This window comes from Palaemon carinicauda, chromosome 24 (assembly GCF_036898095.1).
Source record: "Palaemon carinicauda isolate YSFRI2023 chromosome 24, ASM3689809v2, whole genome shotgun sequence".
NCBI lineage: Eukaryota > Metazoa > Arthropoda > Malacostraca > Decapoda > Palaemonidae > Palaemon > Palaemon carinicauda.
The window spans coordinates 100,988,568-101,016,272 of NC_090748.1; the positions used below are offsets into that span (position 1 = coordinate 100,988,568).

The following is a 27,705-nucleotide window of genomic DNA, read 5'->3' on the forward strand; positions in this document are numbered from 1 at the left end:
GTCATGCCATGACATTGAATCTATTCTGGTAAGATGGCTGCAGCCATTTTTTATGACGTCACTGCAAGCATTCGTGTTATGTTTTATATTATACTGTAGATTGAGAAAAATAGCTACGCATTCAGTTATAAATTCAATTTGCATATTCATTGTATTTCTAATTAAAAAACTCAAGTGAAATCCTTTACAACGTAAGAGTAGACAAGATATTTTCAAAACGAAGATCGAAAGCAAGTCGGCAAAGCAAGTCTTCTCTTTCAAACTCGAACGCATCTCTGACCCTGGCCTCACCATACAGTCAGTGTTGCCACATAAAAAGATTTATCCCTAGATTTGGGGAATTTGGATGTCTGGTTGGGATATTCTCTACAAATCTCTATATAGAGACGAAATAGGTAAACCCTTATATATTTCTTAATTAGTTTTCTTATACTTATATGAAATAAAGTGCGTAATTTCTATATTAGGGATATGAAGTAGTAACAAAGATGAGTAAACCTTTGTATAGTTGCAATTATTTTACTCGCACTTATATGAAATAAAGTCCGTAATTTCTATATTAGTGAAGCCTACAGGATCAGAAGAAAATATATTTGTTAATATGGAGATTTTCTGGGTTGTTTTGGAGATATTTTATCGTGAGTTTTGGGAATTTTTTAGACTAACCCATCTGGCAACACTGCATACTGTATTTGTAAACAATGAAAGTGTCTTCTAGCCACAATGAAAGAAATCATATTTTGACAGCGGGTAAGTTTACTCGTTGTATTTTCTTCATTCCAATGGAATGATGTATATGCTAAGTAAATACTCTCCTTACAATGTGTATTTCAAGACAGAAAGAAATAATATTAACCGTATATGTGAAGAGTTAAGTTGAAGTCTTTGACAGGATATCAAGATAACCCTTCAGTCGGAATGTAGTTTGCACAGCAAGCCTTTTACGTAGTAGATCCCAATAATCAAGAAAATTTACCCTCAGCCAAAATTTAACCTTAAATGACCAAATTGGAGTAACAAAGAGATTCCAAAATGTATCAACTTACTTATATTTGTGCTTAGTTGGTTGGTTCTCCTCCCCTAACTGGTTCCTCATTGCTTATCCCAGAAATCGCATTTCCGGTTACTTTCGAATTCCACAATTTGTAAAATTTCGATAAATATATTCTTTAATTTCTAGCTAAATACATGAAGCATAGATTTTTCTTACTTGTGTTTAATGTATTTCTGACCATGATTATCCTTAGGAGAAGGACACTCCAAAATCAAACCATTGTTCTCTAAGTTTGGGTAGTACCATAGCCTCTGTACCATGGTCTTCCACTGTCCTGGGTTAGAGTTCTCTTGCTTAAGGGTGGAGTCAATACACTATTCTCTATAATTTCATTTCCTCTTGTTTTGTTCAAGTGTATATAGTTAATAAAGAAAATATTTATTTTAATGTTGTCACGCTTCTTAAAAATTTAATTTTTCCCTGTTTCCTTTCCTCACTGGGCTATTTTCCCTGTTGGAGGCCCTGGGCTTATAGCATCCTGCTTTTCCAACTAGGGTTGTAGCTTAGCAATTAATGATAATAATAATAATGACCCCCTTAGATAAAGACAATTATGGGGGAACCCAGTGGGAAACTTGGTTTGGGGTGCATTTATGATAGCGGCCACCTGTATGTATCATTATGTCTAACTTAGAATATGGTAGTGTAAGGGGGGTTGCAAGAGGGATGTTACTCCCCCTCGTTAGGTAAGGACACGGCTTGTAGGTTAGGTTAGGGGGGAAAGTTTAGGTTAGATGATGTCCATTTTTAATGAACGTGAGAGGAACTGGCTGCTGATGTACAAAGGCTCCCTTGGTCTTTTTTGGGTGATGAAATGCCATAAACGAGCAGTTGGAAAAATTTACGGTTCATGTAAGTGGCTGAAAATGAAAGTATCATAATTATCTAAGAGTCACTTCAGGTTCTTCTGAAGGTTTATGCTCCGTCGTGGCTGGCTGTGCTCACGAAATAGAGCCTTTGTATATCAACGGCCAGTTCCTCTTGCATGAATTGAAGATGGACATCAACTAACCTAAGTTTTCCCCCCTAACCTAACCTACAAGCCATGTCCTTACCCACTTACCTAACGGGGAGGGGCTAAGGCCCTCCTGCGACCCCCTTTACACTGCCGTATTCTAAGTTAGCCGCAATAATACATACAGGGGGCCGATATCATACATACACCCCCCAAAAATTAACAAAACATCGCTGTTCCTATGTTCTGGTAAGCAGTGCATGTTGAGGTGCGCTCGCAAGCCTCTTGGGTCATTATTTTGGAGTTGATATTTACTTTCACATGAGCAACAATACCTATACACTGAACAGAATGTGTTTTTGTCATAATCAATCTCCGACAAAAATGAAATTACATCATATTTCAAAATACATTGTATGTCACCCTCGGAGACTTCTTTGTGTTGGTGGTGAAGCTGAAACTGAAGGGGCATGTGAAAAAGAAATGGCTGTTATAGAATAACGTCTGGGAACTTATGCATAAATAGTCGGAAGCTCGCAATTGGTTAAAATAGCCAGGTAATGATTACGTTGTACAAAAAAAAGAACAGCTGGCAAACGAGAGTGCAAGCAATGCATGCGCATTAACTCGCCATCAAATCTCCCAAATGTAAAAAAAATGGAGTTAAAGTGAGAGATAGACCACCTTTTAATCGACCGATACGCAAGTTATTATACCCAACCCCCATTAAACATATAGAGAAAAATGCAAAACTAGCCAACACTCTTCTATTTCTTATAGCGAATTCCAGTTTCGTTATTATTATTATTATTATTATTATTATTATTATTATTATTATTATTATTATTACTTGCTAAACTGCAACCCAAGTTGGGAAAGCAGGATGCTATAAGCCCAAAAGCTCCAACAGGGAAAATAGCCCAGTGAGGAAATTAACTACAACAGAAGTTTAAGAATAATAGTAACATTAAGATAAATAATTCATATGAAAACTTCAAAATTACAAGAGGAAGAGAAAAAGATAGAATAGTGAGCCGGAGTGTACTTTAGTAATTAAAGTACAGTATTATATGTTAACCAAAGTTTCTAATGACATATTAAAAGTACTAGTGCCACTTTAGCAGGCGGACAGATGAGGGAGAGACACCATGGGGAATTTTATCTTGATGAAGGAATAGCAGATTAGGATACCACAAATCTTGGGCATCGAGAAGCAGAAAAATTATACTATAGTACAATATCTTTAATGAAGAAAACAAGTTGACCTGTGAAGAATACAAGGTGTTCCTGGAGGTGAATTGAATGATTCTGATGAAAAGTTTTGGCGGAAATCCGTATTTGTTCCGTAACCGGAATACAAACCACGCTATTTACAAAGGGTTACCTTTTAGCGTAGCTGAAATGGCGAGCCATTAGAATTTAATGAGGGTGTATTACCCCCGCGCTAGTTAGCGGGGGGTAGGGGAGTGGTAGCTAGCTACCCCTCCTCCCCCTCACACACAGGTAAATACTCACTTTCACTTTTGGCTCGGACTGTGACAGACGTCTCTGTCTTGGTCCTCTCTTGGCAGCCATTGTTTGTTTGTTTTGTCTTTACTTAATCGCTTACTTTTCATTTACTCAATATATATGTAAACATGTTTTCATGTTTGTATATATATTTGAGTATAGAAATAAGTAAGTTTCCTTTTCAGATTTGTGTGTGTAGTGTACGATATCTACGTGGAGGCCTCGGCAGTTAGGCCACCACGGCGTAATTTTATGGGTGGCGATCGAGTTTGACTTATGTCTTTCTCTCTCTCTCTCTCTCTTGAGGTCGTTCACCCTTTTACTACGTGTTACTACGCCCTTGTAGCCTAGCTTCCTTTCCGTGTGGGGGGTTGCTACGCCGTACGTTTGTCTCAATTAGTTATGAATCTAATTGTAGTTGTTTTTTGTTTTTCAGCTTGTAGAACGATTCCTTTCGGGGTTTTCGTTCTTTCTTTAGTGTTCATTCATTTTTAAATTACATAATTACATAGTTACATAATTATAATTGTTATAATTCTGTTTTGGTTACAGCTCTCCTTCCGCGAGTATAAGTGGTAGTGAGGGCACATGCCTGTTGTGTAATTCTTGTTCCTTTCCCTCGGGATTCCTCTTCGGAGCCTTCCCGGGGGAATGAATGTGTACTAATATTATTTGTTTTATTTTTTTACAGTTACCGATCTAGTTCGTTTTTGTAATATAGCAACGGTGTGAGCTGTCTGGTTGAGTCCTGGGGATTCGGCTGTTGCTGCCTCCCCCCTTGTATTTTCGTCAGGGGCGTGTCTCCTTCTACTGGTAGTACTCCCGTGACGACGGACAGCTCTCCAGTTCATTTTAGAACACTCAGGAGGCTTGCCTCCTTGGGCGGATAAGTTTCCTTCCGAGGGAAGTTTTTCCTGTCCAGGCTTGAGTTTTTCTCCTTTTGGGGGGTTCTTCTCTTGCCTTTTTTTCGTGCGACTATGCTCTTGGTGCTGAGCGGTCGCACCTGCAGTTTCGCTCAAGGGGCTGGGCAACTGCAGGAGCTCCTCTACGGAGGATTGCTCCTTTTAGGTCACTGGGTGACCAGTCTCTTCCACGAAGTGTTTCTCTTTCGTTCGCGAGAGAGTACACTCATAGAGACTCCTCTTCGGAGGTTTCTTCTGTTGCTGTTGCTGTTGGCCTCCCTCGCCGTAAGGCCCACCGTCCGCCTCGTCGTAAGGGCCTCTCATCTCCCTATAAGGGTGCTTGAGGCGCCTTTTTGGATCTCCGTTTGCAGCCTACAACTCCTTTTTCTCGATCTTCCGCCTTGGTGCAGATGGACAGCAGTCTGATCTCGTCTTCCGACGGGCAACGGTCTTCCCGACGGACAGCGGTCTTCCGACGGACATCAGTCTCCCGGCGGACAACGATCCCTTCGGGGCAAAGGGTTGCCCCCAAGGGGGTTCTTCCCTTGCGTGTCAGGGTTTCCCTGCGCGCCCTTCTGCTGTGTTCTCTCCTGCTCCTGCTCAGTGTGAGCACACAGGCGCTCTTCTGCTCACCAGCGCTCTCCTGCTCGTCAGCGCTTTCAAGATGATCATCCCTGCGGTTCCTGTTGGTTCCTGTTACGCGCCTTGTGCGCCCACGTTCGCCCTCGCGATCTAGAACTTCGGTTCAGGTCGGGGTCAAGGACTCTTCTTCTTTGCGCAGGCTTCCACGCGTAGCCTTCTGCTCGTCAGCGATCATCAGCTTGCCAGCGATCATCAGCTCGCCAGCGATCTCCGGATCGCCCACGTGTGTTACAGCCGGCACGCCAACGTTCTCCAACACTTCTGAAGGAACATGGTTCGCCAGCTACTAGTTCACCTGCGCATGCTGATCGCCATCGCGCGACCCTCAACTGCGGATGCTGATCGCCATCGCGCGACCCTCAACTGCGGATGCTGATCGCCATCGCGCGACCCTCAACTGCGGATGCTGATCGCCATCGCACGACCCTCAACTGCGGATGCTGATCGCCATCGCGCGACCCTCAACTGCGGATGCTGATCGCCATCGCGCGACCCTCAACTGCGGATGCTGATCGCCATCGCGCGACCCTCAACTGCGGATGCTGATCGCCATCGCGCGACCGCACACCTGCGCATGCTGATCACCATCGCGCGACCCTGCGCATGCTGATCACCATCGCGCGACCGCACACCTGCGGATGCTGATCACCATCGCGCGACCGCACACCTGCGGATGCTGATCACCATCGCGCGACCCTGCGCATGCTGATCACCATCGCGCGACCCTGCGCATGCTGATCACCATCGCACGACCCTGCGCATGCTGATCACCATCGCGCGACCCTGCGCATGCTGATCACCATCGCGCGACCCTCAACTGCGTGACCCTCAACTGCGTATGCTGTTCGCCATCGCGCAATCGCCCACCTGCAGATGCTGTTCGCCATCGCGCGACCGCCGACCTGCGCATGCTGATCGCCATCGCGCGACCCTGGCATGCTAATCACCATCACGCGACCCTGCGCATACTGATCACCATCGCGCGACCCGGCGCTTGCTGATCACTGCTCGCGATCGCTCACCTTCGCATACTGCTCGCTAACGCACGATCGCTCACCTGCGCATACTGCTCGACCATCGCGTCTGCATAACACAACGCGCCATCGCCAACCTGCGTGTTAGCGCTCACCAGCTCACCACCGATCGCTTGTTGATCCATATCGCCAGCAGTCCTCCTCGCCATCGCGCTAACGCTTGCGTTCGCCGCCTCGGACTCGCTCTCATCCACCTACCCACCCTCACGACCGCTCGCCTGCGCGCCCGCGCGACCGCTCGCCCGTGCAACCGCGCGACCGCTCGCCCGTGCAATCGCGCGACCACTCGCCCGTGCAACTGTGCGACCACACGCCCACGTGCCTGCACGTCTACGCTCATGCTCTCCAATGTTCGCCCACGCGCGAACCAACGGTTTTTTTCCATCGCGCGGACGGATGGTGATTCTTCGCACAAATGTCGGCTTATTTCTTGCAGTATCCATTGCTCGTCTATGGGTTATCGCTCGCCGACCACCAGGAATTTCCGTCGCGCGAGCTCCAGGGCAATTGCGACCACGATTCCCAATGGGGTTTTCGCAGCATGACCAGCCTGGCGAGTTCTTCTGGAGCGTATTTCCAGAACACGGCCTCACCCCGTAAACACAGAGCATGGCACTTGCAATAATAGGAGAAACTTAAGGGAGATCTGAGCAACACTCCTCTATTCCTGAGCCTGGGTTAGCCCTTCCCCGTCATTCCCTGGAAGGATTTTTGGCGGGGGGGGGCTTTCCGTTCGAGATTTCTCCATCGGACAAGGGGTGACTGCTTACCTCCTCCTCTGGGAGCTTACCAGGTTCTTTCCCTCCTCGGTTACGGCCCGAGGTTTGGTTCAAGGAAGCTACAGGAAGATCAAGGGTACTTTCCTCCTCTCGAGCTCAGGCACCTTGGCCTTTCGTCGTTAAGTATCTAACTTGCGGACAAGCTCGATGTTGTACCATCTGGACGCGCTGACTGAGGGCTTCCTTCGGGTGTCTCATCTGTGGAGGTCGACGACCTCAGACACCCTTCCATCCTTGAGAAGAGTTTGTTTGTGCCCAAGGACAGAGACTTAGACAGCTGCTGTGCGGAGTAAATCGACTTCCGGTTTCACTCCTCCAAGGCGCTTTCTTCCAGACTCTGCAGGGCTCCAGCGCCCTTTTCTTTCAACCACGTCGGCCTAAGTTATCGGCTACGACAACTGGGACAAGGTGTCCAATTGCAGTTTCCTCCTGTCAGGAACAGATGGCACGGGAGACTCCCCCGGGGGGGCATAGTCCTAAAAGGAGTTCACGAACTCTAGGATTGCATGTTTTTCGCTGGGAGGATGCTTAAGGTTACTCATCCGAATGACAGCTTCCCGATGCCCATTCCCGCACAATCTCTGTGATTAGCCAAGGATATCGCGCCTGCCGTCTCTGTCAGCGAATTCAGTGTCTCTGAACCTCTATGCCATTGCGTCAGCAGAGTTGCCCGGTTGGGCAGAATGATCCATACCTTAGGCGAAGGTCTTCCTTAGGATCATCGACGGCTTCACCCCCGGCCCCCTCAGTCGATCCTTTCTTGTAAGGAAGGATCTGAGAGGGGATGTCCATAGTCGACCTCTCAGCCCTGATCAAGTTTGTCGAACAAACTTCGGCCAGCGTAGACCAGCAGAATCGATCAGACTGGTAACGAGGCGACAGGACTCCTTAAACCCTGGATCGGAAGGACGGGTACTTTCAGTTTCCATTCCATCCATCTTCCAGGGTGCTCGTCGAATTCAGCCTAGACTGCAAGTATTCCTGCTTATGATGCAGTGTGGCTATCCCGCCGTGGCATAGCAGGTTTGTTTCCCCAGAGAACTCTCCCTGCCTTCCTCTTGGCCGCTCAGGTGCAGGCTTCCGTCTCCTCTACTGTTTGGAGGGCTGGTCAACTCCGGTAGGCTCGGGTTTCGACCTTCTTCAGCGCCGGGACAAGCTTCCGGATGCTTACCATGAGTGTGGGCTCATGGTATTTTGCTTGGAGCCTTCTCTTCCTCTGCCTCAACATCTGGAGTATCTGGCCAAGATATTGAGTCAACGGCCTTACCACGTTGGAAACCCCGCTTCTCGTCCGTCCAGCGAGGTTAAACAACGTCGGTACTTGGATGGGTGACCACCTGGGGACACCAGATTCTGTTACCACATCCTCCGAGCCTTCCTTTCGGTTGACTGTGGCAAGACTGAGGAGAGTCGCAGTACCTGTTCTCAGTCAAGCAGAGCTTTCAGCCCTACCTTGGAACGTTTCCTAGTTCTCCTTTCCTCATTGACCCGTCTATAGTCCGAACGGTCGCCTCAGGATAAGTTCCATGTGGGGCGATCCAAGTTCCGGTGGCTTCAGGCAATGTTTAACCGGACTCCCTGGCCCTATGGGACCAGCGGAACTATTAGACCTGCAATGGGTGTTGACCTATGGAGCCTCTTGATGGTAGTGGATATTCTCGTCCTTTCCCCACATTCTTGATGCGGTTCTCGGACTCGTCAAAGGAAAGGGGGGGGGGGGCATGTTCCGGTCCAGGCCTATGGTCAAGACCTGAAGGATACCTCCCCATCATTCAGGCAGGCTTAGGGGCCTTAGTCTGGCCCCTCTTCAGATCCTACAACTCCTGCCTAGTCGCCCCGTTGCGCGTTGACTTCATTCTAACCAGCAGGGGACGCATTTTCACACCTTCACATCTTGCAGTAGAGATACCGGGATGATTGAGATTCTCTAAATACCACCATCGGCTCTCTCATTCCAGGCAGGGGAATGTTTCTCTCAGACTATCCGAGCAGAGCCTCGTAGAGAGAGTGTACCTAGGGGTCTTTGACCTTGGGTAACCAGCAAGTGCTGGTCTGGGGGACCTGATCGCGACAGCTTGGAACCTCAAGCTTCCGCTATTCTTCCCCCCAGTTTCAGACCCCGAGACTCTGGCAAGATGCATTCCGGTGATGGTGGGACAACTTCGACGCCTGCGTCCGTCTTCCCTCCTTTTTGTCTGTGGACAATGGGTCTCAACAAGACCAGGTTGTCTGTCAACCTTTCAATGGGAGAGCTCCACTGGGACTATGCGCAGAACGGTTTCTGGACCCTCTGCTTCCCCTGACGGAACTCCCGGGAGAGTTCTCCCACGGCGCAGACTACTCAAGCAACCACACTGCGACATCTCTCCCGAACCGGGGCGTCGCTTCGGCTTCATGCCTGGAGACACTACGCTTCCTCCTCAAGAAGAGACAACCCGCTACAGTCGCGATACGGAGGTCGCGTCATCTGCGATAGTCATCCACAGGGGTCTCCCAGGCAAAGTGAAGAGTCTAAGGTGGTTGATGCCGTGGGAGATATACCTCTTCCCTTGAGGCCTCTTCTCCAGCAATAACGGTCTTATTGCCTTTCGGCGGGAGGAAACTCCTTTCCGCTCTCGGCAATGAAGCCTGTCGCTCAGCCTTTCCCTGACCTTCAGGCTTAAAGGAATAACTTTTTCCTGCCCGCTGGATCTATCCTCGCTCATGCGAAGCTAAGATCGTCCCTGCCCTAGTCGGAGGAAGACCTCCAACTTGGAGCATGGCTCGGACTTTTAGTCCTTTAAGAGACCTTCTCAAGACCCTTTTACGACAGGCCTCGGATTGTATTCCGCCTTGGGTCTTCTGCTCACTCTGGCCACGGCCAGTGTGTAAGCAATCTTCTTGGTCTCTTACTACTCCCCCCTTTCTAAGGAAGAGGGGAAGGCAACATTCAGGCTCGCTCCTGAGTTGTTGGCTAGACTCAGAATCTGAGGGTCCCGGCCCTTCGGTCTGATTCATTCAAGATTTCGAGTCTCCATTCTGTGTCTGATGTCCCAAGACCTTCTCTTTCTTGCCAGTAAAGGAATCGAGAGGTTAGCGCTGGGAACAGCTGCAGTTTGTCCTCAGTTGCAGCCGATTTGGGAGCACAAGGAGGACATGGGGGGAGAGTCACCAGTATACCTCTTCAGCCCGGACTCAAGGACATTCATCTCGACCTGTCTCCAGACCCTCCCCCGTCACGTCGCCCTACAGCACGATGCTGGATACATCGCAACGTCCTTCGTCTTCGAGTAATACTACTCTGTGTCGCAGGTGCTACAAGCTGGAGTCTGGAAGCGTCTAATGACCTTCGCAGCCCGCTTCCTGCAGGGCGTGACCCACAGGAGTCTCGATACGTTTTCTATCGCTCTGTGGTGGCTACACAACAGCTGGTCTAACCTCAGGCTCCTTTTTGGACAGGTAGCAGAAGGTTGAGGGCATTGTTATCAGGTTTTAGTCTGCATGAACGAAAGAAGTATGTCTGGCCCTTACTTCTTTCTTCATCATCCCCTCTACGGGGAAGCAGCATCCTGGTCTCTGCATAGCTGACCTCGAACCTCTGCAGGTAAATCATGCTTCCTTGTGTTCCGAGTATTGAGTCAATACTGTCGCGTCCCCCATACCCTGACGAGGTGTTATTGGGAGCGTCCTAACCCAGAGTTCCTTCTGGAACTCCAGGTCAACTGCCTAGTACGGTCACACTTCTTCCTTCACACACAAGCTTACGTAGGCCACATGGTTCCTTGCGGAGCAAGGAACTTGTGAGGTGCAGGGGCTCCTTTTCTCGAGTGCGACTCACTCGGATTCTGAGTCCCCGGGTAAAGCCAAAGCCAGTATGGCTGGGGACTTTCCACCCTTCCTAAGGGGTAAGTCACCCTTTGTAAATAGCGTGGTTTGTATTCCGGTTACGGAACAAATGACATTCGAAGATAATTTGTATTTTTCCTAACCATACAAACCTTAACTATTTACACATATTTGCCCGCCAGCCCTGTCCCCCAAGACAAGTCCTACCTCTAAGTGAAAGTGAGTATTCACCTGTGTGTGAGGGGGAGGAGGGGTAGCTAGCTACCACTCCCCTACCCCCCCGCTAACTAGCGCGGGGGTAATACACCCTCGTTAAATTCTAATGGCTTGCCATTTCAGCTACGCTAAAAGGTAACCCTTTGTAAATAGCTAAGGTTTGTATGGTTAGGAAAAATACAAATTATCTTCGAATTTGTCATTTTTCAAGTTATAGGCTGCTATAAAATGTTAGCGGTTACAACTGAAAAAGCATATTCTATAATAGAATTAAACACAAGGTTATGACCTAACCTAAGGCTTCCCACCAAACTAACCCAGGATTAGAATCCATTCCTACCAGAGGGGATGTGCCACACCTCCCTGTGACTCCCCCCTAGACTTTTATCGCCTTAGCTTAACCTAAGACAAGTTGTAACCTTGTGTTTACTCCTCAATCGGGTTCCTTGAAAGCAATTTGTTCCGTAACTGGAATACAAATTAACAATATTTAATAAGGGTATTACTTTCGGCGAAGCTGAAAGGACGAGCCATTAAGATTTAGTGACGGTTTACTACCGATCCCACTAGGTAGCAGGGGGTAGGGAGGATAGCTTGCTATCCCTCCCATTCACACACCTGTGATTGAGCTCACTTTACTTTTGGCTCGGATTGAGAGTGGTTGTCACCGCTCTTCCTCCTTGCCATTTTTGGACTGTCATTAATCTTTTACTTTTTTTCCTTAACTGGAATGTAAACCTACGCCATTTATTAGGGGTATTACTCTTGGTGAAACTGAAAGGACGAGCCATTAGAATTTTAGTAAGGGTTAACTACCCATCGCGCTAGTTAGTGAGGGGGCGGTAGGGGTGGTTAGTTTGCTACCACTCCTACTCACACATCTGTGATTTAGCTCACTTTACTTTTGGCATGGATGGAAACCGGTTGTTACCGCTTTTCCTCCTCTCCTATTTTGGACTGCCATTAATTTTTGTCTTTTGACTTAATTTTTTCTTAAATATATTATATATATATGAAAACATTCTTAATGTTTATGTATATATATATATAGGGATATGTTGTAAGTTTCCTTTTCAGTGTTTATTGTGCGTGTGATAACGTATATGGCAGGTTCTCAAGACACTTGCACAAGGCTAAGGAACCTTCCCTTCTGACCTCTCCCCCTTGTTGTCCATTGGTCTTCCCATCGTCGGATAACTTGTCGTTGACTCGGCCACCGCCGCAGGGGAATCGTCATCGTTTGGACCCTACCCGTTCAACTGTTGTCATCGCCTTTCCCTCTCCCACAGGAAACATATGGATTACTGAGGGAAGGGAGTGTGGCCTTTCAGAGCTTGACTTCGGTCCTTCTCTTCTCAAGACCGTCACCTTTCCTGGACTTCCAACAGTATGCAGTACTAACGGGGGAGCACCTTTCCCATTCGCAGGTTAGGTTGTGCATCAGATTCTTTTTCTTAATTTTAAGTGAAATTATAATTGTTTGTAATTTAACTTTTCAGCTTCTTCACCGCAGGGAACACTTCCCGTCGGAGGATCAGTGGTTCTTCTGATTAGTGAATATTTTTATCTGATTTAAATAGTTGTAATTCTGGTTTCATTACAGTTACCCTCCGCTCTCCTTCTCCCGTCAATGTCGACTGGGGAAGGGAGTGCGCAGTTCTTCTTTTCTGTTTGTTCCCTTGGTGATCTCCTTTCCCATCGCGGATTAGATGTTCCTCCTAAGGGAGTTTTTTGTTACAAAGTTTATTTCATTTTACCTCAATTAGCGATGCAGTTCTTCTTTATTCGACTAAGAAAGCCGACAAAGTAGAGCTGTTCCGTTCATGCCTGGGGAATCTGCTTTCACTGCTGGCCCCCAGAGGGCGTCATCCCTTCTCCTTAGAAGTACGTCCATAGCAGCTCCTGATCAGCACTTCATCTTCGAGGAACTAACTCTGGATAAGCTTCTACAGGTATCGCTCTTGGCAGATCATCTTGGAGTGCTGCGAGGAGGTTCATCTCCAGGGGTTGGACTACTTTCCCCTATAAGGGAGAGTCTTCCTCCCCATGTTTGGGGTTGTTTTTCCCTTCCAAGGAAAAACTTCCCTACATCTTCATCACTTCATCGACTCCGACTGCTGTTGGTGTCTTCGCCTAGACTGCGCTCCCCCTTGCTGAGTCTTCCTTCGGGGGCTAAGCATACTCTTAGGCAAGTCTCTCCTGTGAAGTGATCACCTCTCTTGTTCGCGAGAGGGGCCACTTATAGAGACTTCTCTTCGGAGGAATGCTACTGCTGGAGGTCAGTTTGCTGATCTACCGGCCCCCAGGGGCATCATCCCTTCTCCTTAGAAGTACGCCTTCACCTTCGGTGAAGAGACGCCTCTTTGGTTCTTCAGCAGCGTAGCCTTCCCCCGCAGAGGACCCTCCTCTTCCATCCTTGAGGCCCGTTCCTGGACCATCTCCTGACGACGCTGCAGCTAGTCCTCGGACTTCGGTCCTGTACTCTTCTGCGGATCGTTTGCAATCTCCATCAGTCTGCGGATCGTTCGCAATCTCCATCAGTGTATGTTCACCCATCCAAAGGGCACATCCCGGTTCCTGGTCGTCCTACCAGCCGACCTGCCGTCGCCGTTCCTGTCTGTGGTACAGCCTCTTGAGGCTCTACTTAAGCGTGCAGCTGCGCGCCAACACTCTCCAGCGCGGAGGCGTCTTGCAGTGCACCAGCGCTTGCCAACATCTCGGCAGCGCCAGCCTGTTCCTTCACGCTCTCCAGCTCGTCAGCACTCTACAGCGCTTCAGCGGTTGCTAGCTTTACAGCCTTTTCTTGCTCGTCCTCAGCGCTCTCCAATGCCCCAGAGATTTCCTGTTCTCCAACACTCTCCAGCGCAGCATTGCCGTACCAGGGAGCAGTATTTACCAGCTCAACAGTGCTCACCAACCAACCTACGCTCACCAGCACAACTGCACTCTCTAGCTCGAGCTTGTCAGGGCTCAGCGTTCACCAAAAGCACAGCGCCCTCCTGCAGAACTTCGGTCTCCGGCTCGCCAACGCTTTCCTACACGACAGCGCTCTCCTGGGCACAAGCGGGCCTGTGCTCTCCTGTTCATTCTAAGGAGACTGTGCAATATCCTGCACGCCAATGCTCTCCTACGCGCCCGCGCTCTCCTGCGCATTCTAAACAGACTGCGCAACACCCTGCACAATGCCTTACTGTAGGCTAACGCTCTCTGGCGCGCCAGCGCTGTCCTGCGCACTTGCGCTCACATATCCAGTGCTCGCCAATGCACCAGCACTCACCTGCGCACCAGTGCTTGCCTTCTCGCCAGCGCTCTCCTGCTCAGTAATTTCCTGCGTGCCAGCGGTCTTCTGTACATTCACCGGAAACTGCGCACCAGCATCTTCCTGTGCACTGTGTTCCAGCATTTGCTATTTACTATCTCCTGTGCAAAGAACTCAGGTTTGTATTGTTAGGAAAAATACAAATGATTTCCAAATTTGTAATTTTTCCTCGGTATATGAACCTTAATCCTTAAAGATCCACTTCAGGCATGAACCACCCAGCAAGTCCCAAGCCTATCGATTGAAAGGGCTAGTCCTGCAGACTGATGGGCGGGTGGGTCTTCCCCACCTCTCGCTAGTCGTTGTAATTACCTTGTTGAGTTTTAATGGCTGTTCAAGAAATTTGGTTGGTATTCTATAGGAACAATACAATTTACCTTAAGAATTTGTGATTTCTAATGTGATGCCAGATACAATATTATATATGTAAATAGAACCATGAAAATGTTTTAAATGGATGAAAAAAAAGATGTTCTGGGTATTAGATAAAAATTTTCCTAACATACTGAATTTGCTGCATAATCTCAGACTACAGATGTAAATCATAGGAGGACATGAACAGATTTAAATTTGAGTTGCATCATATGAGAATCATATACTATACAGTACTGCACTGTAATTGACATAAAGATGAGCTTGTATTTTTTTTCTTTCTTTATATAGTACTGTATGTCATTATAATGATTCTATTCCTTATTCATAATTATACTAATAATATTTGTGATTATTTCAGGTGCCTGGTATGGGAGATTTCAAGAGAGCATCTCCACCAAAAGCCTTATTTTTCAAGTGAGGTACTACAGTATTGCAAAGAGCTGAAGTTTGTCTGAGATATGATGAGTAAAAAATGCATTGCTGCATATTGAATTCATCAGCATAATGTGAAAGAAATATGTTAGGAAAACAACTGAAGAGTGTAATGATGAGAGCATCGAATGAAATGTGTATTGTTATGGCGTTGATTATAGAAAGGTAGATAATCTAATGAAAGTGAGAATTCTGGTCTGTCTGTTAGTGTCTATGATTACGCTTGATTTGTAGATCATGCAGTTCAGTGTAGAGTGCACAAGCAAATCTTGAAATTTTGCTGGTTTTTACATCATATTATGAGTGAGCCACTGAATGTTTTTTGGGGAACCGATTGTTTTGCTCCAAGAAAATGCAAACGGGACCAATAAGTGCTGGAAACCAAGATCATCAATGTACTGATAAGCCGTTTCCAGACAAGGCAGAACAGGAGAATCGCATCCCGTTGGGCATGTCCGAATCCCTTGCTCCGAATACTGGTAATCACTGCATTTCCCAAGATCATATTTTGCAAGCTGACTCTTCAAGCAATATTTTAAAGCAAAAGAATAATGGGGAGTTAATGGTTAGTGACGCTAATCAAAATTTTAATCGTCCTTTTACGGAAGCTACTCGCGATAAACCTCTGCAGAAAACAGTTTTAAATACCAAACAAATTGAGACTAGTGAGGGGACGAGTATATGCACAAACAAAGAACCGCATATAGAAAACTCTCAGTCAAATAGCGGGGAAGGAGATTTTGAAAACAGTTCAAGTGCAGATGTCAGTGGCAGTGATGAGGTCCAGACAGAAGTAACTAGTGAGGGGACGAGTATATGCACAAACAAAGAACCGCATATAGAAAGCTCTCAGTCAAATAGTGGGGAAGGAAATTTAGAAAACAGTTCAAGTGCAGATGTCAGTGGCAGTGATGAAGTCCAGAGAGAAGTAACTAGTGAGGGGTCGAGTATATGCACAAACAAAGAACTGCATATAGAAAGCTCTCAGTCAGATAGTGGGGAAGGAAATTTTGAAAACAGTTCAAGTGCAGATGTCAGTGGCAGTGATGAAGTCCAGAGAGAAGTAACTAGTGAGGGGTCGAGTATATGCACAAACAAAGAACCGCATATAGAAAGCTCTCAGTCAAATAGTGGGATAGGAAATTTTGAAAACAGTTCAAGTGCAGATGTCAGTGGCAGTGATGAGGTCCAGAGAGAAGTGGATGTTCAGGAAGATGAAAAATTGGAATCAGTCCCATCATCTGTAGACTCAGTCAGTCCAACATCTATCTCCTCTTCGAAGTCACCCTCCGGGACTATTCCTTCATGTAATCCTGATCATATTCCCAATTCAAAAGTTAAGCAGAAAATTCTGAATTCCATCAAACCTTGTAGAGGCAAGATTAAATATAAAAAGTTTCCAATGGAGAACATAATGATTGGCAAGTGGAAATTGACAGCTAATGGTGTAGTTGAAAATATAAGTTTGTATACGTCCCATTGTTCATGGTTAAGCAGTTTAAAGAATTTGGAGTTCCCCGTCAGATATTACAAAGATTATGTCTCGGTTGTAAAGTCAGAGTCCATCATCGCAGTTCATTTTAAGAAGAAAAAGTACTCCATTCTTGATGGGATTCCTATTTCTAGTTTACTTGAAGAAGTTATTTCGTTACCCTGCAATACTGAGTTGTCAGATCTTCAGATTAATTTGGCTCGCAGTCCATTGTTTCATCAGCAGAACGGCATTTTGAAGAAATGCTTCATTGTTGATGGTAAGTTATCTGAAATTTATGTATGGTACATTACATGGTACAATATATTCTATATTTGTTTAATCCAGCCCCAAATGCTTGTTTGTTTTGTCACTCTATACAAACCCTTGCTATTTATAGGGGATATTACTTTCGGCGTAGCTGAAAGATGAGCCATAAGATTTTAGCGAGGGATATTGTTCTGACTGGTCTTCAGGTGCTGATTCATCTTAATTTGCTGGACAAGAACTTATGGTCTATTAAATTTCTTATTCCTGATCTCGATATTAATCTCTGGCACAGTTGTTCAATTAGCCTAGTTTGTTATGCATGTTGCATAAGATTTTCCATAATTCTGATCGTCCTTTACATTCAGATCTTCCCGGACAGTTCCACCCTGTTCATGATACAAGGTATGCAGTTAGTTCTAATATTCAGGCCTTCTCCATCATTAGGCTCAGTACTGCGCAGTATTCTAGAAATTTTATTCTAGTTGTGACCATATTGTGGAATGATTTTCCTAGTTTTGGGTAGTTGAATTGAAAGTTCAAACTTGCAGCAAATGTTTTTATGTTGAACAGCCTGACATAAGTCTTTTTATAGTTTATATATGAAATATCTATTTTAATGTTGTTACTGTTTTTAAAATATTTTATTTTAATTGTTTATTATTTTTCATATCGTTTATTTATTTCCTTATTTCCTTTCCTCACTGGGCTATTTCTTCCTGTTGGAGCCCTAGGGCTTATAGCATCTTGCTTTTCCAACTAGGGTTGTAGCTTGACTAATAATGATAGTAATAATAATGCATAGTAATAATAATAATAATAACTACCTAACTGCTAGTTAGCGGGAGGGGTTGGGGTTAACTGGCTAACCCCCTCACTCACTTTTGGGCTGAGCTCCCACTTTGCTTTTGGCTCGGTAGAGTGTGGACCTTTCCGCTCTTTCCCTCCTTTAAGCTAATTTGTTATTTGATTATTAAACAATTAATTGTTCCTACACTTGATACAAACCCTTATTCTTTACTATAGGAGATATTCTAGCGCGAGCTGGAAAATACGGCAGAAAAACCTTAACAAGGTTGTTAACGACCGGGGAGGTAGTTACCCACCTGTTAGTGGTGGGGGGGACCGCCAGTCGTTAGCTGCTGTTTACCTTCAATCGAATTCTAGCCATCACAGTGGTAACACCGCTGCTCCTCCTTTTATTTGTCTGGCAGACTAGCTTTTCTTTTTTGGATTTTTGATTAATCCTTTTGTCTTTTTCTTTGTTAGATGTGATGTCCTCTCTTATGAGGAAGTGTTCTGGGCACCCTTATGTCACCGCTGGAAGTGGATCTTCTTTCCCTATGCCCTGGGTACAGAGGTCATAGGTGTTCTGATGGCTCCCCCTGCCATGTATGTAGAAGTGGTCGTCCTCTCAGTGGGAAAAGTTTGAGAGAGGTAGAATAGGAAGTCCTAGAAGGACTCTTTACTTCCAGGATCGCCGTCAAAGATCATGTGCGAGCGGTATGGCTTGCCCTTGGACTTCCTGGTTCTCCTTCGGATGAAGTTTGGAACCAGTTTCTCGCGGGCAAGGTAGTGCCTCAGGTCCCTTCAGTTTTGGAACTCTTGGGAGTTCCGGACCTCGCTTACCTCGCATCAACTCAGTCGGCGCCCACGGAAGTTTTAGTGGATATACTATAGTAACTTCAGCTCCTGCGGCGCCTACTTCGCACTCCAATGCGCATCTACAAATTACAACGTCGCAAGCGCAAACATCACAGTACCTCCTCCTCCTCCTCCTCCTCATCGTAGGCTAGGAGGGAGAGAGAGAAGAGGAAAAGGAGACCTCGCTCTCCTTCGCCCAGACGTTTTTGCCTGAGACACAGGTGACATAGGAAGAGACATCATCGTTCTCGCTCTTCCTCGCCTTCTATCTCTTCACGAAATGTCTCGCTTCAAGACTATAAGCACTCTCGTCACAAACATAAGAAGAGCGCTTCCTCCTCGTTATCGCCCTCTTCGGAGGTCAGGAGGGAGAGAGAGAGAGAAGAGGAAAAGGAGAGCTAGCGCGCCTTCTCCTAGATGTTCTCGCTGAAGAGACAGGTGATATAGGAAGAGACATCATCGTTCTCGCTCTTCCTCGCCTTCTGTCTCTCCTCGAGACGTCTTGCCTCGAGACTATAAGGGCTCTTGGCACAATCCTAAGAAGAGTGCTCCCTCTCGTCATCGTTCTGCAGCTTTCTCTTGCGAGGGATCATCTAAGAAACTAGGAGCGCGGCCAAGGGCAAAACACGTCCTGACCTCGAACCCTCTGCTTCGCATAATGGTTTGAGGGTCTCCATTCGCTCTAGAAAAGTCAGAAAGAGCGCTTCTCCCCGCTTTCACTCATTATCTTCAGAGAAGATTGCTCTTGCCTTCAACTTCTCGATCTCTAGCCCTTTGGGGCCTCGTGACAAGGAAACTTTGGTTTCCCAGTGCGCTATCCCTTCGTTTTCTCACAACTCAAGTTGCTGAAACCTCGGGCTCTGGTGCATTTAGTCACGCTGACACTTCAGTGTCTCGTAACAAGGGAAATGCTCTGGCCCTTTGGGTTCTTGCAACACAACCTCTAGGGGCACACACGATCACGCTGAACCTTCTGATTCTTGTGAAACAAGTCACCAAAAGTTTTACTCTTATGACAGAGAGTCTTTGCACTCTTGTCGCGCGGAGTGTTCGCATGCGCTCAACCAACCTCCCACCCATGACCATCAAGAGCTTTACTCTCATGGCAGATTCTTCAGACTCCCGTTACGCAAGGTGTTCGCACGCAATTAGTGCTACACACGCAAATCTCTGGTCATACACTCGCGGGGTCAATCCCTCACTCTCGTGTTTCAGACAGGACAACCTCCCCAGTTCCTTTGCTCGCTAATGAGTTAAGGATTACGAGTCTCTCGAAAACCTCTGATGAAGATTCAGGGGTTCGGCCCTTCTTCTCTTCGGTTGAGAGCAGAAGGAAAAGGGGAAACGTGTTAGAGAGGCTAAAAGAAAACACCCAGATAGCAGCGACGTAGAACACAATGCCGATGGCTTCGGCCGCTCTGTTCGTTATCCTGCACTTCATGTGGCAGCTCATGAGCTGCCCATGTTACGAGGTAGCACTCGTTGTCATCCTGCAACTTGATCAACTTGTTGTTGGGAAGTATATTTTGCTGCCAGGAGGTTCGCCTCCAGGGGTTGGTGAACCTCCCCTTACGAGGGAGTGATAACCTCCCTCGGAATTGGGCTGCATGAGAGAACCACCACCCTTCCAAGGTAGAGCTTCCCCACTTCAGCTATTCAGCAACCTTCCTTCCTTCGGGAAGAGTTGCGGACAGCTCGACGAGTTTTGTCTCTGCTATCTCGTCCCCGAAGACTGTGCTTTCTCCCCTTAAGCTGGGGAAAAGCAAGTCCAAGGCTTGTTCCTCCTTCGAGGGGAACTTCTCCCTCGTTCGCGAGAGAGATTATTACACCTACACTTTTTTTCCATAAGAGCTGGGAGAGAGCTTGGCTCAGGTGATGTCCTCCTTCGGGTTCGGGAGTACAGTACTTCTCTCGTTCACGAGAGGGAGATTATTACTCCTACGTCTTTCCCATAGAACTGTGAGAAAGCTTGTCTTAGGCGATGTCCTCCTTCGGGAGAGCTTCTCTCTCATTCACTAGAGAGAGATTATTACGTTACATCTATGCTTTTTTCCCATAGAACCTGGAGAAAGCTTGTCTTATGCAATGCCCTCTTTTGGGAGGACTTCTCCCTCGTTCGCGAGAGAGAAGTTATTACGCCTACACTTTTTTCCCACAAGAGCTGGGAGAAAGCTTGGCTCAGGCGATGTCCTCCTTCGGGAGTACTTCTCTCTCGTTCACGAGAGGGAGATTATTACGCCTACGTTTTTCCCATAGAACTGAGAGAAACTTTGTCTTAGGCGATGTCCTCCTTCAGGAGAGCTCTCTCGTTCGCGAGAGAGATTATTACGCCAATGCTTTTTTCCCATAGAACTGGGAGAAAGCTTGTCTTAGGCGATGTCCTCCTTCGGGAAGACTTCTTCCTTGTTCGCGAGAAAGAAATTATTACGCCTACACTTTTTCCCATAGAGCGGGGAGAAAACTTGCCTTAGGCGATATCCTCCTTCGTGAGGACATCTCCCGCGTTCGCGCGAGAGAGTTTATTACGCCTTCACTTTTCCCCATAGAACAAGGAGAAAGCTTGTTTTAGGCGATCTCCGGGAGAACCTTCCTCCCATTCACGAGAGAAAACTTGTAGGAGTTTTCTGATCTACGCTCCTCCCCCTTACGCTTTTGGTTCTCCTCCAGGGGCGGAGCGAGAGCCTTGTTTTAAGTGATGTTCTCCTTCAAGAGAACAAACCTACCCTGCGGAGGAGTTATCTTCATCCCTGACGTTCTCTCCCTCTTGCTGTAAGGAGACGTCTTTTTGAACCTACTGGTTCTCCTCCCGTTGACCCCTAGGGGTCTCATGACGATCACCCTTTCGGCGGGCATGATCGGAAGCCTTTGAACTTTCGTCATGTTGATCCTACGGGTTCTCATGATCTTAGGAGTCCTTCGGGCCTCTGTCGCGCTGGACTTTCGAGTTCACACAACTTGGAACCTTCGAGTTTCAGTTACGCTGAGTCGTTGGTCTCTCGTAACAATTAGCACAGAGTGTCGCGCATGCACGCAATTAGCGCTATGCGCGTGACCATCGTCATCAAGAGTTTTACTCTTATGACAGAGAGTCTTCCAACTTTCGTCAACGGTCTTCGCCATTACCTCCAGACACTCCGACTTCTACCGTTCTTCCCCTATTGATAAGAAAGATGCGAGTGGTAAGACATAAGGTTTGTCTGCTACTCGTGTCTCCACTTTACCTGTAATAACACGCGAGGAATTACCGTAGCCTGAGGATTCCTTGGAAGAGCTGCCGTCGAAGGACTTAGAATCCTCATATTTAAAGACTCTAAGAACTATGTGTAATATCTCATGCCTCGGCAATATGTATCTGTCTCCTCGACCTCTTAACACTCCAGCCTTAGACAGGCTATGTCATCCACCCCAAACCCTAAGACTAGAATTGATTTGCTGGCTGTGGCCTGATTGGTAACATCTCTGACTGGTGTTTGACAGTCTGGGGTTTGAGTCCTGCTCACTCGTTAGTGCCATTAGTGTCTGCAACCTTACTATCCTTGTGAGCTAAGGTTGGGGTGTTTGGGGGAGCCTGTAGGTCTATCTGCTGAGTCATCAACAGCCACTGCCTGGCTCTTCCCTGGTCCTAGCTTGGATGGAGAGGAGGTTTGGTCGTTGACCATATAATATATGGTCAGTCTCTAGGGCAGTGTCGTAACTGCTATTGCAATGTCACTGTCCCCTGCCTCTGCCATTCTTGAGCGACCTTTAAACCTGTAAACCTGGTCTGTTTGCCCTGGAGGCCGTCTGAGGAGGTATCGTAGGCGGTCGCGGGAGAAACGGGTTCCCTGAAGTCTCAGGAATCCAATAAATTCCCGTTTAAGAGGAAAAAGCCCTTTACGAGATCAGAGACGTCAACCCTTCTCCTCTGATCTTGGATACCCTCACGGCGAGGCTCACACAAGGCTAATCCTCGAAGAGACACTCGACTCTTCCAGGCTCTTCTCAGTCACAGAAGCCTCGGCAATGGAAGCGGCTTCAATGTCCCTTCTGGAGGCTCCTTCTTGGCTTGACACGTGGTCTGGTACAGTCGGCTACCTCGCGAGTCACGAGGACTTGTCAAACCAAGACTCCATGCAGTCCCTACAGGAAGTCCTAACTGCTGGGGCCAAGACAATGGACTTCTTAACCGCTACAACAGCGACCATGGGGAGCAATTGGGTCCTCAAAAGGAAGGAATCAGTAGTTCCCAGACTTCCTTTTGTACCTCAGTGAGGAAAAGCTTCTCTCAGTCTCGGCGATTAAGGGCTATTGCTCAGCCTTGAGCCTCATCTGTAGGCTGAGAAGGGGTTGACCACTCTGCCTCAGAAGACATCACCTTGGTTGATTCGGGGTTTTGAGTGATCTTGCCCCCCAGTTGAGATTAGACCATCACCGTGAGACGTGTCTTACGTTCCCTGAAGGTGCTGCCCTATGAGCCCTTAAGGGCCTCATGCTACTTTCTGAACCTTAAGACCGTCTTCCTCGTACCTCTTTCCTCGGCTAAAGGGGTCAGTGAGCTACATGGTCTATCTTACGTCGTCACCCATTCTAGGGGATTGGGGGGGAAGTGTCTCGTAACTTTGTTCCAGGCTTGGTGACTAGACTCATAATCCTTCATCTATCCATGAGAGATTTTGAGAATCTCAGTTTTCCAGTCTCAGTAAGGTAACACAGGATACAGACCAGTCGTTACTATGCCCAGTCAGGGCGCTAAAGAAATACCTGAAGAGCACCAGACCTTTCAGACCATGTCCCCATCATCTCTTCCTTAGTACCAACAAGGTAAAGAAGAGAACCTCTCGCAACACCATCCCTTTCTGACTTAAGAAAGTTATTGAGGGGTCTTTTCACGGAGACCCAGAGGCAGCACAACCCAGAGCCCATCAAGTTAGGGGAGTGGCTGCCTCACTGGCGTTTAAGAGAAATTTCTCAGTCTCCCAAGTCTTAAGCGCTGGGATCTGGAAATGCCAATCTACATTCACCGCTCACTATTTGAGCGACGTCGTGACACATAGGTCTCTAGACATCCTTTCTATTGGGCATATTGTGACAGGTCAACGGGTGCTGTAACTACCTTACGTCCTTTCAGGTGACAGTAGCCATTGGCTGAGGATACTGGGTTACACTAGGTTTTAAGAAGGACATCCATCTATCTTCTTTGTCTCCTTCTCCCTCCCATCTGGGGATTTTAGTCTGTATCCAGTTTCAGCTGGACTCCCCAGCGGAAATAAGGTATGATACTCATCTAATTCCTCTCACAGGGTATAAGTTATACTCGTGGTCACGAGGTTTCTCCTTTTCAAGGTCAGGGGAAACCTAAGTTTGAAGGGATCCGAGTCGAATGTTCCTGATCCACTTCATCCTGAAACATTTGTTTCCACGAAGCTACAAACCTGCAGTCGTGCTGAGATTATGGGGATCTACAAAGAAAGAAGATTAATGGAAGATTGTTGCTTCAAAAGAGTCTAGTCTGAGGACTATCTTCCCTAGGAATAGAGAACTCCTTGGCCACGCTGGCCTCAAGACTAAGTCTCCTATAGTGAAGAATGAGGGTTTGTATCAAGTGTAGGAACAAATGACAAACTTATAACAGAGTTTGTATTTTTCCTAACATGCAAACCCGAATTCTTTACACAAATCTTCCCTCCATCACCGCCCCGATTGAAGGTAAACAGCAGCTACCGACCGGCGTTCCCCCCACCAGTAACAGGTGGGTAACTACCTGCCCGGTCGTTAACGACCTTGTTAAGGTTTTTATGCTGTATTTTCCAGCTCACGCTAGAATATCTCCTATAGTAAAGAATTTGGGTTTGTATGTTAGGAAAAATACAACCTCTGTTATAAGTTTGTCATTTCTGTTTTTTCTTTCTCTTTTCATAGTGTGTGTGTGTTTTCTTCTGTCCGGCCTCATGCGCACCTGTTCTGGACCTAAGGGCAACTCCTGCTGTATCTTTATGTCTGCCCTTTAGACGGATCCTCACCAGCTGTGTCCGTCTTGCTGAAGCCAATGGTGTGACCGGGACAATACTTATCCTGAGAGTCAGGAGTGGTCTACCTCCCAGTGGGAGAGGTTTTGGCATAGGAAAAATAAGAAGTGTATGTGAGATTCTTCTCCTTTGGGGTCTTCCTCAAAGTCAAAGAAATCTCGGACTTCTTCTTTTAACCTCCGTTCTCTTCCCGAAGCAGCTCCTCACTGGTCCTCCATGAGGAACGGCCTTGTAGCAGCGCAGCCCTTTTAACCCCAGATCAACCTCGGGGATTGAGGGACGATATTGTTTCCCCTAGACAAATGGTTCCGCCCCTTCCCCTGGGGAGTATCTGCTCTTTCTCTTATTTGTTGCAGATGTGGCCATCGCTGGGTGTAGATGGTCCCCCGTCGAAGGATGTTCTGTTCGAACTCCTTCAGTTGGGTGCTGAGAGGAAGTGAACACCGACATCTTCAGAGGTGGATCCTTCCCCTTTGGGCACAGCACCGGAAGACCTTGGTGTTGCTGCCCGCCACTCAGACTTTTTTTCCCCTGCTGTGGCTGACGCTGAAGACTGCGCTTCTCCCCCTGGGGCTGGGGGAGAGCAATGTCCTCCTTCAGGAGGACATCTCTCTCGTCCGCGAAAGAGAAGAGACCAGGGTGTAACTTCTGAGCAAAATTCTCTTTCGGAGGAACCTGCTAGACATTCTCCTTCGGGGGTTCGTCGGGTTGAGGAGGTTTTAACTCCTTGTCACCCTAGGCATGCTCTCCCCCCCTTGCTCTAAGGAGACGAGAGTTCGAGCCTTTTGGTTCTCTTAATGCTGAGCCTTCAGGCTCTTGTGACACTGAACCTTCGGGCTCACATCTTGCTCAGCCTGTGGGGTCTCATGACTCTGGGCTTCCAGGCTTATGTTACGATGAGCCTCCAGGTTCTTGTGACCCCGAGCCTTTGGGCTTTCGTAGCGATGAGCCTTCGGGCTCTCATGACCCCGAGCCTTCAAGCTCTCGTCATGCTAAGCCTTCAGGCGCTCGTGACTTTGGGCCTTTTTCGCTCTTGGGATCCTGAACCTTTGGGCTCTTGTCTTACTGAGCCTCTGGGCTCTCGCTACACAGATCCCCTGGGCTCTCATAGCTTGACGACTTTCCTATGTGGCAGTGTCGCGTGACTTGTCTCGTCACACTACAGCTACAGCTGGTTGCTATGCCTCAGCGAGGCTGGTCTCACCAGTTCTGCGCCACTTGTTTTTGTACGAGCCACCATCACCTTTCCATCAGGTGACGGTCACCAGTCTCTCCAGTCGCTTTAGTGTCACTCTCTACCTCTCTGGTACTCTCCCTTTATGCGTCAGCGACTCTCTCCTTGAGGTTGCAAATCCCCCTCTTAGCACCCACCTGTCAGGCGTTTACCAAGGTAGCTCTCGCCACCTCGCTGCTCTTTGCTTCCTCGTCAATTTCCCTTGCATTGGTCTCCTAGACAGTTGCCCTGATAAGTTCGCAAGCGTCTTGTCTCCCAGGGATCGTCACCCACAAGGAGATAAACTCACCTCTCGTGAGCACCGGGGTGATGATTCCCTTCGAGAGTTCCACTGGGTTCAGGGCAAATGACCAAGGGAGGCACCGAAGCAGAGCACTGCTTCAAGGGACCAACACCCGGCAAAACCCGGGGCATTTAGACCGGTGCCCCATTTGCCTGCAGGGAAGGGGACTAACCAACCTTTCCTTCAGGTTCCCAGACCTAGCGCTCATGGTTGTCCAACAAATCCTCCTCCCAGCCTGACAGGTGGTAGGAACCCTTGCTGGTTGAGCGCACTATTCAGTGTAATGCAGGAGGCAATTATAGGGCCCCTACCCCGTTTGCAATCCTGGGGTGGCTTGCCTAGGATTCCCCTGATAGCTTCTCTCCTTCCTGGTGCCTCTCCTCCTTCAGACCCTAGGAGAATTTCCGAAGGCTCCTTCATTGCGGGACCTTCTCCCAAGGAGAGACCTCTCTCCTCCCGGAAGAGGAATCGGGAGGAAAGCGCCACAGAGATGTCAGGGAGCCCTTTGCCGGTATGGTTTCTAGTGGTAAAACCAAAGGGAAACGAAAAAGGATTAGGCCGTCTCCCCCTAGGGAGGACAGGGTGATTTCCAAATCCTCGGCAAGAGCTTCTGCTCCTAGGCAAGAGAGGCCTAGGGAAGTCTCCCAGAGCATCAGCAAGAGATGTCTCGTCAACAGCCTACCTTGACGACTTCGACCCACCCCCGAGCTCCTATGTGTGAGAGCTCGGAGGTGGATGAGCAATTTGGTTTCGAGGACGATTTTTTGCCTAGAGCCACTAGCACTAAGCTCATAGAGGCGGAGCAGAAAAAGTCTGAGGGCACACACACACCTATCTCTCACTAGGGTATGACCTCTCCTTCCCCCTACCTAAGGGAAAGGGAGAGCTGAGCGTGACTGGAAAGAAATTATATATACAGTATAGCCTGACTCTTGCCTTTTATTATATAGAGATGATGTTATATATAATGCTGATGAAAAATATAAATATGCATTAAAGTTTAGATAACACACTCTCTCTCTCTCTCTCTCTCTCTCTCTCTCTCTCTCTCTCTCTCTCTCTCTCTCTCTCTCTCTCTCTCTCTCTCTCTCTCTCTCTCTCTCTCAAATATTTAAAGGTTTTGAAATTGGATTACTTTTATTCAATTATTGTTTGTGTAATTTTTTTCTATTAGAAGAAGAGTTATTTCAATAGAGAAGGGAAATTAGAATTTGTATAGAATTATTGGTAACTTCCTTATTTGGTAATGAAAAAATTTACACTTTTTAAAAATTAATCTATAAAATTATCATCACATGATATGAAATTTGTTCAATTATGGTTATCTCAGGTTTTGATTGAACAGGAAATTAATCTCTCCCACCAATGTTACCCCTAGCACGTAAATCACTCACAGCTGTCAACATTTTTTACCCATTTTGACCACGCGATAAGTAATTAACAAATTGCAGGGGACTAGAAATTATGGTGGAACATATTTCATGTTCTTTTTTTATGCTATGTTTAAGGAGATATCTTTTTTAAAAAGATTTAAATATTTCTGTTAAGAAATCATCGTCATTGTCTCTTTTTACGCCTATTGACGCAAAGGGCTTCGGTTAAATGTCGCCAGTCATCTCTGTCTTGATCTTTTGATTAAATACTTCTCCATTCATCATCTACTTCACACTTCACAGTCCTCAGCCATGTATGCCTAGGGCTTCCAACTCTTCTAGTACCTTGTATTGCCCAGCTAAACGTTTGGTGAACACGCTTCACA

At 47.2% G+C, this 27,705-nt stretch overlaps 1 protein-coding gene across 1 annotated transcript in view; it reads left to right on the top strand.

The window, feature by feature from the left end:
- The first annotated feature begins 678 nt into the window (after positions 1–678).
- The window catches only part of LOC137618242 (serine-rich adhesin for platelets-like), a 124,190-nt gene continuing 97,163 nt past the window's right edge, over positions 679–27,705 (top strand). The window contains exons 1-2 of the mRNA XM_068348392.1: positions 679–750; positions 14,969–16,793. Of these exons, the coding sequence (XP_068204493.1) occupies positions 15,395–16,793 (1,399 nt within the window). The 5' untranslated portion in view covers positions 679–750; positions 14,969–15,394. The remainder of the gene's footprint in view (positions 751–14,968; positions 16,794–27,705) is intronic.